This window comes from Stylophora pistillata, chromosome 6 (assembly GCF_964205215.1).
Source record: "Stylophora pistillata chromosome 6, jaStyPist1.2, whole genome shotgun sequence".
Lineage (NCBI taxonomy): Eukaryota > Metazoa > Cnidaria > Anthozoa > Scleractinia > Pocilloporidae > Stylophora > Stylophora pistillata.
Window position 1 is genome coordinate 26,570,270 of NC_142524.1, and position 19,439 is coordinate 26,589,708.

The 19,439-nt window shown below is 38.2% G+C and overlaps 1 protein-coding gene across 1 annotated transcript; it reads left to right on the top strand.

Annotated features, from left to right (window-relative positions):
• Window positions 1-607: 607 nt before the first annotated feature.
• On the top strand, window positions 608-17,507 carry LOC111347198 (polycystin family receptor for egg jelly-like). The gene is made up of 16 exons (XM_022954463.2): window positions 608-727; window positions 1,238-1,360; window positions 2,049-2,171; window positions 2,867-2,963; window positions 3,181-3,309; window positions 3,482-4,181; window positions 4,338-4,914; window positions 5,338-5,553; window positions 5,663-5,800; window positions 5,922-6,116; window positions 6,478-6,702; window positions 7,150-7,866; window positions 8,056-8,292; window positions 8,656-9,966; window positions 15,254-15,422; window positions 15,535-17,507. The coding sequence occupies exons 1-16, from the start codon at window positions 608-610 to the stop codon at window positions 16,983-16,985; spliced, it is 6,528 nt and encodes a 2,175-aa protein (XP_022810198.2). The 3' UTR covers window positions 16,986-17,507.
• Window positions 17,508-19,439: the final 1,932 nt, after the last annotated feature.

The window sequence follows — 19,439 nt, forward strand, 5'->3', positions numbered from 1 at the left end:
AAGGTTTTAGCCTGTGTTATATATGAATCCTAATCGACGCTGTGGCTAGTCACGGTTATCGCCCGGCTCCAGCTATAGTGTTCTTTGGACGTCCGGATTTATATACTGCCACACAATAATTATAACCCCACTAGAGAGAATCTGATTACTTAAAAAACTTGAGAGGAATTTTTAAAGTACATTAATCGTCAAAAAGCGTGTTTCAATTTTGACCTCGTTTAAATAACCGACCCATTTTGATCAGACAAGAAAAAAAGTGAAAGTCTTTAAAAAAGTGATGCCTATTTATTGGCTTTCTGAGGAACAGCATTATCACGTGTTCTTACTCGTGCACAGTATGATTGTATTCTCTTTATTTCTCCTCATAAAGTATTGTTAGAAACGTGTACTTTTAAAGTTATCATATATATTATTGAAATAGAAACTGCTGAAAGTGAAGCATTACAGGTATCAATTTACGAAACTCTTTTAACCATTGTCTCAGATATCGACGAATGCGATGATGATAATGAAGATAACGATGGTGGTGATGATGATGATGACGACGACGACGATGATGATGATGATGATGATGAAGATGATGATGATGAAGATGATGATGATGAAGATGATGATGATGATGATGATGCTCATGACTGTCACAAAGATGCAGACTGTGGAAACACAGCCGGTTCCTTTACTTGTAGCTGTAAACAAGGATTTGCAGGGGATGGGCGTCATTGCACTGGTAAGACATTCCTCTGGATATATTTTTGCTGCTCTTTCTTTAGTAAGAAAGAGAAAATGATAATAAATCTCAGCTATAAAAGCTCCCAAACTTTAGGGCTGTTGCCCAGAGAGCGCAAGATTACCAGTTTTTAAAGGGGTTTAACGCAGGCGTACCAGGCTCACATCACTTAGAAAGCGAAATATTATTTCATGAAAGTGTCACGCGTAGTGTGACGCGATGTTGAGTTACGCCAGGAACCGTTGAAAATTTGAATGCGTTAAAAAGGAATATAATGGGAAACGAGATATAGTCAATTTACATTACTAATTATTCCGAAATATTAACATTTTACTAGTAAGATTGAAAAACCTTATTCACTCCTTACGTGTCCGTTGTGAGTTTTGGCGATTTCTGCCGTTCTGGGCTTGTTTTGCCATCAATTTTATTCCTATTATGACTTCGCTTATGAGGAGTCTTATAAATGTTATGTCATGTATGCATGAGCTAATCAGGTCTCTCTGTTTGCAGATGTTAATGAATGCACAGATGCCTCACACAACTGCCACGCCAAAGCAAATTGCTCCAACAATCGAGGCTCTTTTGGCTGTGCTTGCATTTCAGGATATTCTGGGAATGGTGTTACATGTACCGGTATAATAGCTTTAATATGTAAATTGCTCTTTCTTTTCAATACTGTGTTTATTTATGAGATAATATAATGACGTGGTTTTGCCTGAAAAGCAGCGTATTGACAACTTCACAAATCATTTTGTGTTGTTTTCCCAGGGAAGGGGGTGGTGGGGGAACTCTCCCTTTTAAATTGATAGAGATGCACAAGTTGGCTACACATCTCATGTTGCTGGTTGTCTTTTGGTTGTTGACGGCTTTCGTACGTATTCAAGGGAATACTGGATATAGCACTCTGCCAGTAACAGCTCAATTGTTGTACTTATAGTGGTATTGGATACATTATTGTGTTTAATCAATCGTGGCTTACATTACAGAAATAAGATTATTGTCCCATGTATAGATATATATCTGAAAAGTGATACTTCACGGAGGGCAGTAACCTGCAAAAAATAATCAAATATGGCCAATTGATTCTGAAAATGAAAGTTCGATCGTTTCATGGACCTAAACATGAATTATAAATTCATTTGGCAAATGATTTTAGTTCCGTTAAATTTGTTACCGAGAGAATAACCCACTTCGATAGAAATATTGTCCAAACGCTATCCTTGACTTTTGAAAACCATGCACCAACATCATTTTTTTTTTATTTTTTATGAAAATCTTGGAAACATCATCATCATTGGAGTATTTCTGATTATTAATTCAGATATCGATGAGTGCAGCAGCAGTATTGATGACTGCCACAAAGATGCAGAATGTTCCAACACCGATGGCGCTTTTACTTGTAGCTGCAATGCAGGATTCACAGGGGACGGTCGACATTGCACAGGTGTGATATCCTCGGATTTTATTGTCTTTTCTTGCCTTCTCCTCTTGTTTCTTCTTATTATCATTATTATCATTACTTTAATAATTATTACTATTGTTATTGTTATTTATATCAATATCATGACTACTGGAACCATTTTGATGATGAGGATGATGACTATTGTTATTGTTTTTACTACCATCATTATTATTATTGTAATCATTATTATTTCTTTATCAACACAATGGAATACAACATTATCGTTGTTGAAGTCTGGCCAAGCGCCTAGCGTCCTAAACTGCGGTGTTCATTGCAGTTAGCAAATACAAGTTTAGTTGTTTCCCGAGATAATATAATTCTAACTACAAGACACCGAACGGAAAGCAAAGAACCAAACGAATAGACAAACAAACACACTTTCTTTTATCAATCTTCGCTATAAATTCTAGACTAGGTTTCAACAATTCATGCTTAATTAAAAAAATGTCAAAGCGATAAGCTTTGTGTTCGTTTTTAGAATGCTTTATTACGTGCCATATGATAACGCAATGTTTACTTGCTACAGACATGGATGAATGTACAATCGGAACTCATAACTGTCATTCGAAAGCGGATTGTTCCAACACCTACGGCTCTTTCAACTGTACCTGCCTTCGAGGATATTCAGGGGATGGTGTTACATGTACTGGTATGAAAAAAATTATTTTCATTTCAAGCCCTCTATGCATTTATCAAACCTGTTCGATCAAGACGACTGGATATCAAAAAGTTCTGTTTTTGCAGCTTTCCAGTCGGCAGTGATCCTCATGAATGGTATATTATAACCGAAACGATGATTAGGTTAGCCAACCGAATCAAAGGAAGCAAAATAGATAAATAAATGAATAAAAACGAATTAAAAAACGAACGAAACAAAACTGAACATAATTTACTTCTAACGCATGTTGTCCTGCATATAAGGTAACAAAGAATACCTATAGATTATCCTCTTCTAATATTGGCTATAGCTGAAAAAAATGCATTCCCACAGATATTGATGAATGTGCCACAGCAACTCATAACTGTCATGGTGTAGCTCACTGTTACAATAATGAGGGGTCTTTCAACTGCGAGTGTAGGACTGATTACCACGGAGACGGGATATTATGTGAGCCCATAGGTAAGTGGGGCATTCTTTTAGTTGACCATTACAAGTTTCAATCGTGCGTAACTTTCTGGAAGTGCCTCTCAAATTATTAGGCATAAGTTCATGCAATATCTTTGATCTCGTGTTTTACGTGAATGATTTATAAGAACGCGTTTAACCCTACCATTAAATCTTGTTTTTACAGGAGATTTCTCAATCACGATTAGAAACATATCCAAGGACAAATATTTGCCAACTAGTGTTAAACGGTCCGAAAAAAGTATCCAGCTGGCAATCATCGAAGATCTTCCTGACAAACCTGTATTGGAAAGTGTCATGGAATGGCGTTTAATTAGTGAACAGGAGCTAGCAGCATCTGAGTCACCAGTGGGAACATTAGTCAGTCAAGGAACTACACAGTGGTCAATAAATAGGAGATCTGTGCCTGCTGGAATCTATCAAGTCAAATTCACTGCGTCTATTAAAGTCGGTGCCTCAGCATCCTCAGAAACTCTCCATGCTTTTGACTACGGCTTTATCAAAGTTATTGCGGCTCCTGTACGAGCCATTATCGATGGAGGAAGCGGTGTCCTTTGGGGTTCTGTAGACATTGTCACGGTGGACGGTTCCCTTAGCTATGATGGAGACACTGGTCCTGGAAACCACAGTGGGCTTAAATTTACCTGGTCCTGTTATCCTCTTTCAGATAATACTTCCCTCGATAAAAATTGTTTTGGCGCTTTTGAGGGAGACGTTACTCTAGCTTCGATAAGCATTAATACTCGTGAACTTCTAAAATGGAGCCCTTTCGTTCTAAGGCTAACTGTGTCTAAGGATGATAGAAGTCATTTTGCCGAAATAAACGTTCAGATAGCAAATGGTGAAATACCTCAAGTTAGCTTAAGGTACTTTCAAACAATCATTTCTTCTCTATTTCTACTCTTGCAGTCGTTATTTAGACACAATATTTTCCTTTTTAGTTCAAGCGTATATGATCGATTTTGGCCTAACTATGTATTTTGAGTGTATTCAATGTATTTAATCCCCTTCTTTTTCTGCAGGTGTTTCGTAGATTGTGGTAAAATAGTGTCTGCTTCGAATAAGTTCCGAGTGACATCACAGTGTCTCAATTCCCTTTGTATTGGTTCAGAGTACATATGGCAATTAATGAAGGTGGATGCTGATTCAAAACAACTGGAGCTCATACCTATTCTACCCAATATGATATCGACTGCAATAAATGCAACCAACATGATTATCAAAAAGAATTCTTTGCAACCAAGCTCAAAATACGCTCTGAAGCTAACTGTAATACCCTCCTTGGGAATGGTAGGATTTGCGGTGCTCGAATTTGAGACAGCTGGACAGCCCCACGGTGGCTACTGCAAACCATCAGTCACTATAGGTTTCTCTTTGGAAACAACATTTTCATTTGAATGCTTTGAATGGAAAGATAAAAGTACACCATTAACCTACGAATTTCGCCTTGGAGACGAGCCAATATCCTATGGCACTTCTTCCAGATCTGTATCGACAGTCTTGTATTCTGGATTACCGGAAAACAACTACCTTTTGTCCATCAAGGTCATTATAAAGAATTCTGTTGGTGTGGCTGTTTGGGAAAAGCTTTCTGTGAAGGTAAGACTGCAATTTCGTCGACCCTCGAAGGAAGGTGCTCTGTCTAGTTAGGTTATTCATTATTTGAGACACAAGTTCACAATTGGAAAGAGCCAGCCTTGACAAGCGCAAAAGGCCAAAAATTCTTAGAGGAACGATGTCCTTCTATAAACTGGTAATGATCAGAGAGGTGTAATGGCCTCGAACTATTAGTACCGTTTAGCAAGGAAAGAGGGATAATGGTAGTCGATGTAAATTGAGTCACAAATTGATATTTCACCGACTTTTCGTCAAGATCATGATGTTTTAAGAACAGGTGAAGGTGAGCAAGAACAGATCTCCGAAGAAGTCTAGAAGCGCAATATACCTAAATAAAAGAAAAAGGTTTTTTCGCCACACAAGCCTACGTTATAAGCTGTTAATACTTGTCCTGATTTCCATAAGGTGATGCCATCGTATCAACTCGATCCTTGCCGCTCGCCGGTTGAAGAAGTTGCCAAAACGTTGAAAAGTTTTGTCATTGGGCATGACAGCGAATTGGATACATACCTGAAGAAGGGTGAAATCAGTCAGGCCTCCCAACTTGCTTTAACTGTCCTAAAATCAGCAATTGAAGAAACAGAATGTGGGCAAACGCTGAGCGAGGATACCAGAACAGAAGTAAGCGTACATGATACAGATGAAACTCTTCTTATTCGTTTCTCTATTTGTCTGCTTCATGGTTAGCTCTTATTTACTATTATACACATGATATCATCCCAAACTTCAGATTTCGAGTACGTTAGTGGAAAAGTTCACTTCCATAAAGCCAGAGGATCTTCAGATGTCTCGAACTGTTATGAACGTAGTAAAACTGGCAGGTGGTAGCCAAGACGCCCAATCTTGTGATGAATGCGAAAATTCTGCGGTAAGAAGTAGAAAGACCTCTTCCCTTTCCGTGTCTTCTCAGAATTATTAAAACTTTTTTCTTCTTCTCTTCAATAGTAAATAATTGTGTATTTTTCTCTTTATCAAATAATTCTACCTAGAATGACATCATGAGACTAACCGATACTACGACAGAATTACTCAAATCTGCTCTTGGTGACATAGAGGAGCCATTTTCTGATGAACTTGAAGAATCGGCCGCAAGCATTACTGCATGTCTCAAGAATGTTCTTCAGTCCGCTTCAGGATCGAGTAAAGAAGATGGAGATCCAAGGAAGAACACTGAATCCAAGAAGGTATGACTAAATTTGATTACCCAAATGAAGTATATATGAGCTACTAATACTCGTCCAAAAAAACAAGTCCACCTCTTGTGTTCTTGCATGATTTAATTATCTGGAACGATCTAGAAGGATGGATGGATGGATGGGTGGGTTAGATGAGCACTCCCCATGGGGCTTTTCAGGGCCATTCTTACAACACTGTGCGGCGGACTTTACCAGACTGCTTCTAGCAGCCAGATTGGTGTTTTTGAGGAGATGACCTTGTCTATTCAAGTTATCGCTGTTGGAGCAGCCGTTGCTAGGAAAAAAATATTTGGTAGACAATTTTATTAGAAATATTTTTGTTTGTTTGTTTGTTTGTTTTTTATTATAGGAGAATGTGAAGCAAGCTGCTCAAAAACTGGACGCTGTGAACGACGCGTTTTTCGCTCGCCTAGTTCCCTCCGAAAATCTTGTCCTTAAAACACTTGGTTTGACGTCGTCCCTTAAGAAGGTATCTGCCGATGACGTAAAGGGTCTTAGTATGGAATATGGGCCAACAAAGTTTAAGCTTCCCGAAAACTTAGGAAAGATGGCTGATGGAAACATCAATGCAAAGGTAAGGAGTTTACCAGACAGGATAATGTACATGTCAAAAGCATTTCCAAGAAGAGATTTAAATGACAATTACTCGGCAAACAATAAGGGTGTTTATCATTTCGCTGAGTGGAAGGTGAAAAACTTTCTTTAATTTATTTGTCTTCTAAAAGTGTCTTATTTCAGGTAATTTCCATTCGAATACTTGTTCTTCCATGCAGAAATCCATTATAATTGAATCTCTATTCATTTGGAACTTCTTTGCAATACAGAATGTGAAAAAGTCTTGTTCTCGAGCTACCACAAAAAGTCTCCAAACATATAAAAAATTTTCATGCGCCTATGATGGTATTAAAAATATTTTGTATCAGTTTTTCGTGGCATTTTTGATTTCCTACTAATTTAAACCTTAGTCTTCACATGTGTTATCCAAATGTTGAAACTCTAATCTCCGTCTTTCATTTTACAGATGAAAGCTGCTGACTTTAACCCATTTACCTGGGACAATAGCAGCAAGAAAGTTCAATCCAGTGTCATAAGCCTCGAGCTTCAAACGGAAAATACAACAAAACTGAATGTTTCAAACCTCGACAAGGACATTGAAATAGTTATACCTATCTCCACCCCACCCTCAAATAACAGCAACAGTACAGAACATTATTTTCTAAAGCCAAACAAATTGACTATTAGGAGCTATTATGCAGAGCTAGCAGATGTACCCGTTTCCATCAGACTGAGTGTCACAGAAAAGAAAACAGAAGTTAAGATGTTTGTGAGGTTCGGATTAAGACCTACCGTAGAGGACTCCGACCTCAATTTTACGGTAAAGTTCACATCAACCTGTAATAACGCAACGAATGGCGAGGCCGACGAAACATCATGCAATTTAGAAGAGAAAAGCATCACAGTACTTCCTGCTGAACCAGGTCATATTTATTTCGGTTTATTGATAAAAGAAAAGAAAAATTCCAGCAAGCATTCCCGAGAGAGACGGTCGTGTTTTGGTAACGGTCGCCAGAGACGATCGTGCGTTGGCGTCAAAGATCCGCCTCCAAAAGGGGTCTCTCAGACGATTGTACCTCAATATAACCCGGATGCTGATGTCAACTACACGTTAGGTATAACTCAGTCAAGTTGTCTATATTGGTCGGAAGACGAGGAAAAGTGGACATCTCATGGTTGTAAGGTAAATTCGACCAGACCAGACTGGACTGTATACATTGCATGGCACATTATCTATAGCTCTGCAAAATTTGAATATTTACGATTGGAAAATATTGAACAACTCATAACAATACCTTGTAAATACTAAAGTAACTTAAATACTAGTACGAAAGTTGTGTTAATAATCTGATGACAGGTATTTCTATGGCAGGTGGACCTGGGATCTAACTCCACACACCTCAAATGCCTCTGCAACCATTTGACGTCTTTCGGTGGAAACTTCATTCAAGCGCCCAATCCCATTGACTTCGACAAAGTTTTCACAGAATTTGCCCGACTGAGTGAGTCGGGCAACATCTCAGTGCTAGTGACAATTGCATGTGCTTTCCTCATTTATTTTGTAGCAGTGATACTTGCATGGAGAGCAGACAGAAGAGATGAAAGCAAGGTTAGTATTTAAACATGGCACGAGCTATTAACTGACACATACCACAATTTTGCTCAAATGATCACAAAATGTGAACACAGCCTTAAGTACCCGTCGACCAAAGGCAAAATGATTTTCAATGTCCGCCTTCTTATGGATTTCCCTCCATCCGTCCTTTTATTAAAATAACGGGCTGTGTTTGTGTTTCTTTAAAGCATTAGTCCATCTGAGCCAAGAGATTGTATAATCTCTCGATTTGAACTCATATAAAGGCTGATTTACAAGCTACTTGTTCAAATAAAGTATACAATTTCACAGTTTATGATAATATACCACCGGATTAAGAAGTCTAATTCTGTTATGATCAATTACGTATGCTTGCAGATTTGCCCACCACCGCTGATAAAACTTGTTGAAGAAGGAACTTACTACTACGACATGGTTATCAGTACTGGGGTTTGGAAAGATTCAGCAACAACGGCAAACGTAACGATGAGCATAAGGGGAGAAAACGACGAGCAAGATCTCATTACTCTTCAAAAACATGGAGATTTACAGGGATTTTTTAGTCGAGGAAGTATAAATGGTTTTGTTCTGGTCACAAATGAGTCGCTAGGAAATCTAAACCAAATAACTCTGGAACACGATAACTCAGGCGATAATCCATCTTGGTTTGTAGAAACAGTGGTAATCCGAGACAGACAAACAGAAGAACGCTGGGAGTTTCCTATAAATAGATGGCTTGCACTAGAAAAAGACGATGGACAGATAGAAGTTAGTGTCCAAAACATAACAGCTACTTCCTTTTCAGCCGAGGTGAGGTCACGCTTCGCGAGGAAAATAGCTGACAATCATTTGTGGATGTCAGTCTTCGGTAAGGCGTGCAGTAGTACATTTACACGCGTGCAAAGAGCATCGTGTTGTCTTTCAATTCTTTTCAGTGCAATGATAGCAAATGCCATGTTTTATAATACTGGTGGGGAATCGACGGGAGCCATACAAATTGGACCTTTCAAGTTTTCCTGGAGACAAGTAGTCGTTGGAGTACAGAGCACTATAATAGTGGCACCTGTAAACATTCTTATCGTGTTTCTGTTTAAGTCAAGTAGAACGAAGGAAAATAAAGAGGACAAATATAAAGAATCATTTCTGACAGAACAACTCGTCAATGAAATAAATGGTCAAGGCTGTATGCTGCCACATTTCTGTGTATACATAGCTTGGTTTCTCTGCTTTGTCACCACTATGACAGCAGCAGCATTTACGTTATTTTACAGTCTTATGTGGGATAAGGAAGTCGCTGAGCAGTGGTTGGCATCCATTCTTATTTCCAATGGACAAGACGTTTTTGTTATACAACCAACAAAGGCCATATTAGCAGTTGTTTTAGTTTCCTTCCTTTTGAGTAGAAACAAACCAACTCATAGGGACGAGGAATATGTTGAAAAGGAGGAAGCTTTTGAAAATGACATGGATTTCCTAAATGATAATCCAAGACAACGCTTTAAACAGTGCCTCATAGAGAAAATGCGCATGAGAAGCAGAAAAGAGGCTCAACTGGCAGGCATGGTGAGGGAAATTGTCCTCCATTTGGTATTTGTGTTTCTGCTGTCTATGGTCTGCTATGGCAACAAGAATGAAAATCGCTTCTTGATGACAACGGAGATGAAAAATACTTTCACGAGCTTTGAATGGGTAAGAAACACCGGCTACGTCTCAACACTTCTGAAAATATTAAAAAATCAATAAGATAAATAATGATAACGATACTTATGATGTGATTGTGATGTTGGTGATAATGATAATGATATTAATGACGATAACAATGATAATAATGATATATAAATAATAATATCTTAGCCCTGTTATAAGAGGGCAGCGTATTTTTGAACGGATATTTGACTGGCTCGAACAGGCAAATGCAATTAAGAATGGTGATGAGAATGGCAATTCTTGCTGTTACGAGCTTCAAAATTTGTTTCACTCTTTTGATTAACAGAAGCCTCATCATAAATTTACGGAAGTCAAGGCGTCAAATATAACCATAGTGTACGAGCGTCACCTTGTTCAGCTTCTGAAGATATATCATGCTTTTATTCAGAACAAAATCTAAACTTCCAATTTCAGTAAATAAAAAGGGGTCATATTCTCGTAAGGGCTACTGTGGAAGGTTTGGTCGATCAAACTTTGCTTGCCTCCAAAATTACAAGCAGAAAGTAGAAAAAAAATATGTATATATATATATATATATATATATATATATATATATATATAGTGTAACTTGATTTTCGTAGAACAGCGCTCAATACATAGAAGTAGAGCGAAGTATATATTGTGGGAGGAAAAAGACAAGTAAACTACAAGTTCATCCCTACAAGCCTGTTTCGTGGTCGCCCACTCATCAGGGGATTTCCCCAATGATGAGTGGGCGACCATTTTCCCCAATGAAATCCCCTAATGAGTGGGCGACCACGAAACAGGCTTGTAGGGATGAACTTGTAGTTTACTTGTCTTTTTCCTCCCACAATATATATATATATATATATATATATATATATAGTTAGATATATATATATATATAAAGTGTAACTTGATTTTCGTAGAACAGCGCTCAATAAGTAAACTACAAGTTATATAATATATATATATATATACAAGTTATATAATATATATATATATATATATATATATTATCAATTGAATAGGAAAAATATATATATATATATAAGTGGAATAAACAGAAGAAGAAGCAAACTTTTCTCTTGTGGCCCTCAATACGTGTACGTTTCGGCCATTCGGGCTTCCTCAGCACTAAATATCAATATGAAGTAAAATTCACAAGTAATGCAAGAGTCTTAAATACGGGGAATTAGAAATGTTTTACATCAAATCCCATAAGAGTAATATAACGATAAGGATAATAGAAATTAAAATAACACGCTAAAATGTAACAATAAAATAATGAAATCCGGTAATGAGGTGGTGCCAATTATACCGAACTATTTTCCTGGAATTGAACTCACACCTTTTGTTGAGACCATGTGGTTTGATGGTACATAGTTGGGCACACCTTAACACTACGCTAGTGAGCAGACGATCATCCATGCTATTGTTACTAGCATTAGAGTTACGTAACTGTTCGATAATTAGGATCCTTTGGATCTTTTTCTCGGTGGAATCATCGTTGTTTAGCCTAAACCGTTCACACTCCTATATATATTTAACAATTATTCCACAAGCGCGCGTTGGATATGAGATGATAGATAGCCAACGAGGCGCTACGCGCCTCGTTGGCTATAATCATCTCATATCCAACAAGCGCGAGTGAAATAGTTGTTTTATTAAAAAAAAAAAAAGGCTCCCAAGATATTAGGCAAATCTTCTCGACTTTGTTTTGTAGGAAGAAACGGGATGTTACAATGTACAGATCTCAGATCATGATATATGGGCTCCTATACCATAATGGCTAAGCCAATAAATATTCTTGAATTGCATTATCCAATGATCCAGTTTTTAATAAATATATACATCGCTAGTCGTTAATAAAGCTTTCAGGCCAACAAAGGTGCACCGCGCCAGGAGGATCAATAAAGATTCGCAGTCCAAACCTCACAGCCAACAAATTGCGAGGATGGACAGCTTCTGACGTAAAAAATATTAAAAAAATTTAATAAAAAACATTTCGTTCAGAGACCTTCTTCAGTTATTTACAACTTTTGAAATAAAAAAGGAGCATTAAATAGGATCGAAGTGCTAATGATTACGTAATTACAAATAACGACTAATGAACTGGTGCTAATAAACAAAAAACCTAATTACAAAGAAAGCAATGGACAAAGTACAAGAAACAAACCCTAAAAACTAAGAGATAAGAATACTAAATATGTTAAGCCGCATCAAACCAGGCACCACGTCCAGTAAGAAACAGGCAGCGGAACATTACATGGTTTAACCCACCATATAGCAAGAACGTGGAAACTAACGTCGGAAAATGCTTCCTTGCCCTTATTGATAAGCATTTCACCAAAACTAATCCTCTTCACAAAATTTTCAATAGAAACACCCTTAAATTGAGCTACAGCTGCATGGGCAGCATTAAAAGTGTCATTTCTAACCATAACAAATCTGAAATCCGGAAACTCGCACGCACTAATGATCGAGCTAGGAAAAGCTGCAACTGTAGGAAACCTGACATATGCCCCATGGATGGAAGCTGTAACATGGAAAGCATAATTTACGAGGCAGAGGTCACCACAGAAACCGCAAAGAAACCTACATCGGTCTCTGTGACACCGCGTTTAAAATACGTTACAGGAACCACTTGTGTTTATTCCGAAACGAACGTTACAGGCATACTACTGAACTTAGTATATATCTATGGAGTCTTAAAGATAAGGACACTAAGTTTAATATTAAGTGGCGCAAGGTGAAACAAGCTAGTTCGTATTCCATTGTAGCTAAGAGATGCAATTGGTGTTTGTGGGAAAAATATTTTATCATTTGTAAACCGCAAATGGCAAGTTTAAACAAAAGAAATGAGCTGACATCATGTTGCAGACATGTTAAGAAATTCCTGTTAAAGAACGTAACGTTACGACAGCGCGTGCAGTATATTGCGCGCGCATGTACACTTTGTTCTGTCTTTTAAATTTCGGTGGATTGTAACCGTTATTTCTGGCAGTTGCCTGACAATTGTTTCGCAAGAGGCATGAAACTTAGAGTTGCAGTAAAAGTTCAAGTAACCTAAATCTTGAAGTATAATTATCCACAGCTCTAGCCCTGCTATTGAGCACTTTTTAGTAGATGATGATCTCATTCCGCTATTTTGGCTATATATATATATATATGACCCACAAAGGTTGGGTCGTTTGGGGTGACCGTCTCGGTTCTCCCCCATCCTAGCGTTAGCACTGCACTGATGAGGCCCAGAAGGCCGAAACAGTACTGTCTGCAGTTAGTTATATATATATATATATATAAATATTATGAGAGGAAAAAAGGACGCAACTACATTTCCCGACAAGCCTGTTTCGTGAATCGCTTCACTCTTCAGGGGTTTAATGAAAGAATATACATGTGACTATCGTTTATATACTAGGAAAATTTGCATAATGCGCGGTAAACTTAAAAACTTTAAAGTTCAGTTGTTGCGTAGCAACGCTTTGTTTCTGTGTCGGCATGAAGATACGAGTTCGTTACGCTTATTTAGTGATGAGAGGTCGGGTCGGTAAATTATCAGGAATTTTTCTTTTAGGCAGAGGTTGCATCTTTTATTGGAGCTGTTGTAGGGAGAGTTAGATGATAAGATGCGCCATGAGATAGAATAGTCAATGTTGTCGTTCTTAAGTGTCCAGATGTGTTTGCTAAGTTCGGTAGAGTTTTTGTGCTTGGCGTGGCGGAATGATGCGGTGTGATTTCTGTGTCTTGTTTTGAAGTCGGTTTCTGTGAGTCCGATGTATGTTTCAGAGGTGTTGTTGTCGTTCCGTGTGACGGTGGCTTGATAAACGACTGAGGATTGAAGGCAGTTACCATTGAGCGGGCAATTGTTCTTTTGTCGGCAGTTGCATGTTTTGTTGGTTTCCGTGCCGTCTTTGTTGTCTTTCGTGTAAGGTGAGTGGGACGAGTGTAAGATGCGCTTGTTGTGGTTGTCGATGATCTGTTTGGTGTTGTTCATACAGCTGTAACTGATTTTGATGGTGTTGCGGTTAAATATTTTGCGGAGGCTGTGATCCTTAGTGAAATGTTTGTCGATTAGGCTGAGGAATTTGTGTCCGATATTGGTGCTGACGTTCTTGCTGAATGGAGGGTTGTACCAGAGGATGTTGCTTCGCTGCCTGTTTTTGCGTTTTGGAGTCGTGGTGGGTTCGTAGTGAAGGGTGTATTGGTATCCGCCTTCGTCAAGTGCTTTTTGGTACGGGGGGGCGGTTTTGTCGAATGAAGCTTTGTCTGATGAAAGGGATGAAAGTCGTTTGTTGATAAGTTTGTTAAGAACGACAACATTGACTATTCTATCTCATGGCGCATCTTATCATCTAACTCTCCCTACAACAGCTCCAATAAAAGATGCAACCTCTGCCTAAAAGAAAAATTCCTGATAATTTACCGACCCGACCTCTCATCACTAAATAAGCGTAACGAACTCGTATCTTCATGCCGACACAGAAACAAAGCGTTGCTACGCAACAACTGAACTTTAAAGTTTTTAAGTTTACCGCGCATTATGCAAATTTTCCTAGTATATAAACGATAGTCACATGTATATTCTTTCATTAAACCCCTGAAGAGTGAAGCGATTCACGAAACAGGCTTGTCGGGAAATGTAGTTGCGTCCTTTTTTCCTCTCATAATATTTATTCTGCTCTGCTTCAACGTATTGAGCACTGTTCCACGCGAAAATCGACTTGCAGACTTCCTATATATATATATATATATATTTATTAAAAACTAGATCATTGGATAATGCAATTCAAGACTTTTTATTGGCTTAGCCATTATGGTATATCAGCCAATATACCATAATCTACAAATATGGCCATCGTAGGTGTCAGCTTAATATTGAAAGGGAGCTAAAAATTTAATAAAATTTTATACTTAATTTAACGTTTTTAATAAAACAATTATTCCACTCGCTCTTGTTGGATATGACATATTACGCGTTTCACCACTGTTGCGGCTCTTCAGGCATAGGAAAGTGTGTTTATTGACTTATTACGTCACATATCTAATTGTAATTACAATGGTTATATATATATATATATATATATACATTTTTTTTTTTTTAAGACCATGATATTCAGGAAGCTAATTTATTCTTTTCTTTAACTTAGTGGTCGCTAATAGTTGTAAAATCTTTATGGTTGGCGATAATGGATGTGTCTTAGTCGCAAAATTGTGTTCGTTTTTACTTCAGTTAAAAAACAAGGGAACATGTATTCACTCAATCCAGTTATGTGAACTCACCGCGTTTGTACTCTTTGATTAGGTCAGTGATTCTCAGAGACTGTGGGGATGGCTAACAGAGAACTTTCTGCCAAATGTATACAACCAAAACTGGTATAATGGCCTTAAAGAGCAAAATGATGTTTACATCGCCAACAAGATGTCCATATTGATTGGCATGCCTTGGATGCGACAGTTAAGGATTCGTAAAAGTGTGTTTGATTGTATAACCTTGTTCTTTTTTTCGTTATTTGGTTAGCTCAAATCACGATCCGTCTCAAACTACTATGATGCTATCCTTCGTGCTTTTTTTTTGCTTTGAAGGTCGGTGTCACTCAGTTCCTGAAACTATACCAGACTGCTATTACGACTATTCTCCAGATATAGAGGACACAACAGAGTTGAGTCTTCCAGGCTGGCAGCCACTTTCCTATAATATATCTTGGCCAAAGGCACTTCGAATCTGTCCAAAACCCTGGCGTTACCACACAGCCCAGACGCTGGACAATGATCCGGTAAAAGCCGTGTATAATACTTATGGAGGAGGTGGATTCGTAGCCGTCCTGGGTTATGATGAGCAAACAGCAAATCGTGTCATAGGTGAGACTTTTGGAAACGGCTGGCTTGATCGAAAAACTCGTGCTGTAGTCTTGGAATTTGCAGCGTTCAACATCAATACGAACCTTCTCAGCATCATAACGTTTATCTACGAAATGATTGCAGCTGGTGCAGCCTACACAGTAATGAGGGTGGACACCCTCGAGTTGTTCAGTACGGAATCGGGAGCTCTCATGTTTTACCTCATTTGTCAGTTCTTATTCTTGGCAATGGTGCTATTTTACTTCATCATGATGTTGTTTCACCTTTACCGACAACGGTTGGGATTTTTCAAGTCTATCTGGAATATGGTTGACTTTTTGATGATTGTCTCTTCTGCAACGTCCGTAGCGTGCTACGTGATGAGATCCAAGACAATATTAAACAGTATCAACGCAATTAAAAAAAATCCCTTCGAAATTATCCATTTTCATTCTTCATTGAATTGGGCCAGCTGGGAAAACGCTTCTATGGCTCTGGCAATTTTTATGGTTACAGTGAGGCTTTTAAATTTGATTCGTTTTAATCCTTATGTCATATATTTGTTTTCATCGTTCCGTCAATCTGTAGGCTACCAACTGTCCTATTTGGTTTTCTTTGTCATAATATTCAACGCTTTTGTTATATCAGGAATGCAGCTTTTTGGAGGAGTAGTTTATCACTATTCTAGTTATCTACATGCTGTCATTTCACAATTTGAATTTCTGTTGGGAAAAGCGGTCCCAATTGCTGATCTTCGCAAAGATAAACCTTTTATTGGCCCAACTTTTGTTCTCTTTTTCATGCTAATAATGACCATATTTCTTATGAATATGTTGGTTTCTGTACTGAACGCGTCTTACACTGACGCCAGGGATAACGCCGAAGAAAGTGCAGAAGAGCTTGAAATGGCGCGCTTTATTGGGGAACGTTTTATGGATTTATTCCAAGAAGGAAAAAGGCGACCTGAATTAAAATTATTTTGCGACGACACAACTTTTGTTAACATGTGTCGCTCCGATGCAGAACCATTCTGTTTAAATTCACGGAGTCTCCTTCAGTGCACGGAGGAACGGTTAGCAAAATTAGACAAAAGAATAAGTGCACTCAACAGACGCACAGAGAACATCGGTGGTGATGACCAAAAAGAGGAGGAAGAGTTTCTCTTTCTCCTTGATTCAATGTTTATTTCTCATTGATATTAAGATGGGTTATTTTTTTCATTTTGGGTCAAGTTTAACTCGAACTTACTCTGTGAGTTCTCGATTCTTCATTGCTTCGTGACTACACTTTGATATCGTACAATATTTCTCTTCCTTAAACTTGGCCCTTGGCATTTTCATCATGACAATGTGATGCGATGAAGTCCAACTTACTCGTTAACCCTTTACTCCTTGGAATTAGTATGCGCATAATCCATACTGTTCTCTAAACTTTTTTCTAAGGCACTGATAGGAAGAATTTGTTTAACAATCAGACGGTTTTTTTAGTCGGTGATCTTTTCCTTTATTCTCACGACTTTCATGTTTGATCCAGGGTTGATAGTGTAAGGAGAAGCTAGATTCTCGTCACTCTTAGGTATTAAAGGGTTAACGTGCCTATCCAGCGCAAAATCGCATCGCTGCTTCGAATACTTGGAATCATTTCTTAAAGAAGGGTGTTTATAATAAAACATGAAATTGGGCAAAACCGTGCTTGACGTTGTGCTTTCAAGGTATTTTTATTCGCACTTTGTTAAGTGTTACCTTAAGTAATAAACAAAGTATTCTGAAGCTGTTTTTACCTTCTGTTAATAAAGCAATATTTACGATGTGTTTTTAATTTTTCCCCTCCTGGCCATAATTGAAAGCAGGTGTCTTTGGACTTCTCAATTTCGTTAAGAGTCCCAGAGATGATGGCCCTTTCGTCTAATTTTTTTTGAGTTGTAGGCTTTGTCGTATATATTTGTAAGGCTTTTGAATTCATTTCCGATCGATAGTTCGATACTCAAGTTATATTTTGGCATTACTACTATATCCTAGAACATTCCTCGCATTTATCAGGAAAGTTTCAAAGAATTCGAGCATACACGAAGGCGATTGTAGCAAGAACGCAAGCACGTATACTTTAGAGTCTGTTTAACTTTTATCGCAAACCAAGTAAGGCAACCAGGATTTAAAATTTAGTCGTTTCTCCCCGGGCTCAGTGGCGAAATGAGGCCCATCCTATAACAAATAGCAAAGAAATGGAAGATTCTAAGGTACTAAAATAACGACCTGCGAACTGGATGACTCTTAAACTGAACTAATTGATTTACTCCATCTAATTTTGTGTGTTTTCGTGTGCTTTAACACGTGAGGGGGTTACAGGTTTTGCAGATTTTGCAAAGAATGCATCCGTTTATCCTATTACTTAGAAGATGGACACGATCCAGCGAGTTTTTATGGCCTATTGCGTTCTGATATTGGTCATTTTTAAAAGCAAATGTTTGCTTAAGCAGAATTTAAAGTTTTAAGCGTTAGTGAAAAAAAGAAAAAACAGAAAAATCGAGCAAAGAGTGAGCCGCTAACGTTAGCCTGAAAATGGTGTATACGAAAACAGAAACGATCTATTCATTTTCCTGAAAGGATTTAACCCTTTTCTATCAAGCCACGCATACATCAGTTAAATTTGCATGACTACTGTTGTTATTTGATTCTTGTTGAACTTAAGAGACAACATTATGTAACTGTGTACATTGCAAGGCTGTTTGATTTGACACATATTGCAGCCTAAAACACCTACAATGATTCCCGATTTCCATTGCAGTGAACCGTTTAAATAATAATAAATCCCAAAAATTTAGCATTCTGCTGCAAGAGCAACACTGAAAAAGTGTCTATCTTTTAAGATCAAAACTTGCTTAAGAAATCAAAAGTTTGCATTCAAAACACACCTCAGGGCCAGATCTTACTTTTTGGCTGGAGAATTCCTTCTCACTCTATCATCTAGCCCTTGTTCCTCCGTTTGACGAAAGCTAGTGTCGCAAACACAACCTTTGCCTCATTTATGACCGAAAAGAATTCTGGGAAATTCCACCACAACTCGGGAAGGAAACACCTCACATTTCCATTTTGACAAATTATTATAATTGTCGGGCCACCCAGTCCTATCAGCAAAATATCACATCCATCAAGACTTTTGCCGCTCAAAACTGGCTCAAAAAGCCTTGGTAGGTCCTAGTAGCCATCTACAGATGGGCCAGAGAGACGACTTCACTTGTGAACTCGCCAAACCTGCATGAAAGCATTTTGGCGCTCCAGTCTACATGAAACCACCTCTCACCTCTGTTTTTTTTTTCATAGGCTTGCCTCTACCCACATTCCAGCTTAATGATGCTGTCCTGAGGGCGTCTGTAGAGGAAAATGGCTCCAAAAACACTTATAAACGCGAGAAAACGAATCGATTTGAACGCATCCAAACACGAGCGGTTGATCTAGGTCACGTGACCCCAAAGTCTGAGCCCATGGTGTCACAAAACCGCAAATATTGTAAGGGATACCTCATATAGCGACAAGAAAAAGTGAGCTTAAGTTTTTTTTATGGCCAATTATAAGGTTTTGTCTGCTGGGAAAGGGTTAATGAAGAAAATTAAAATCACCTGACTAAGGTATTTGACACCCTCAGGAGACAGG

What these genes read in the sequence shown, in the direction of transcription:
- LOC111347198 (XM_022954463.2), top strand. Translation starts at nt 608, where the DNA reads ATGATGATGATGATGATGATGCTCATGACTGTCACAAAGATGCAGACT. An exon ending in GGACGGTCGACATTGCACAG is followed by an intron (nt 2,172 to 2,866) that starts GTGTGATATCCT and finishes TTTCATTTCAAG; the next exon opens with CCCTCTATGCATTTATCAAA. An exon ending in ATGGAAACATCAATGCAAAG is followed by an intron (nt 6,703 to 7,149) that starts GTAAGGAGTTTA and finishes TTCATTTTACAG; the next exon opens with ATGAAAGCTGCTGACTTTAA.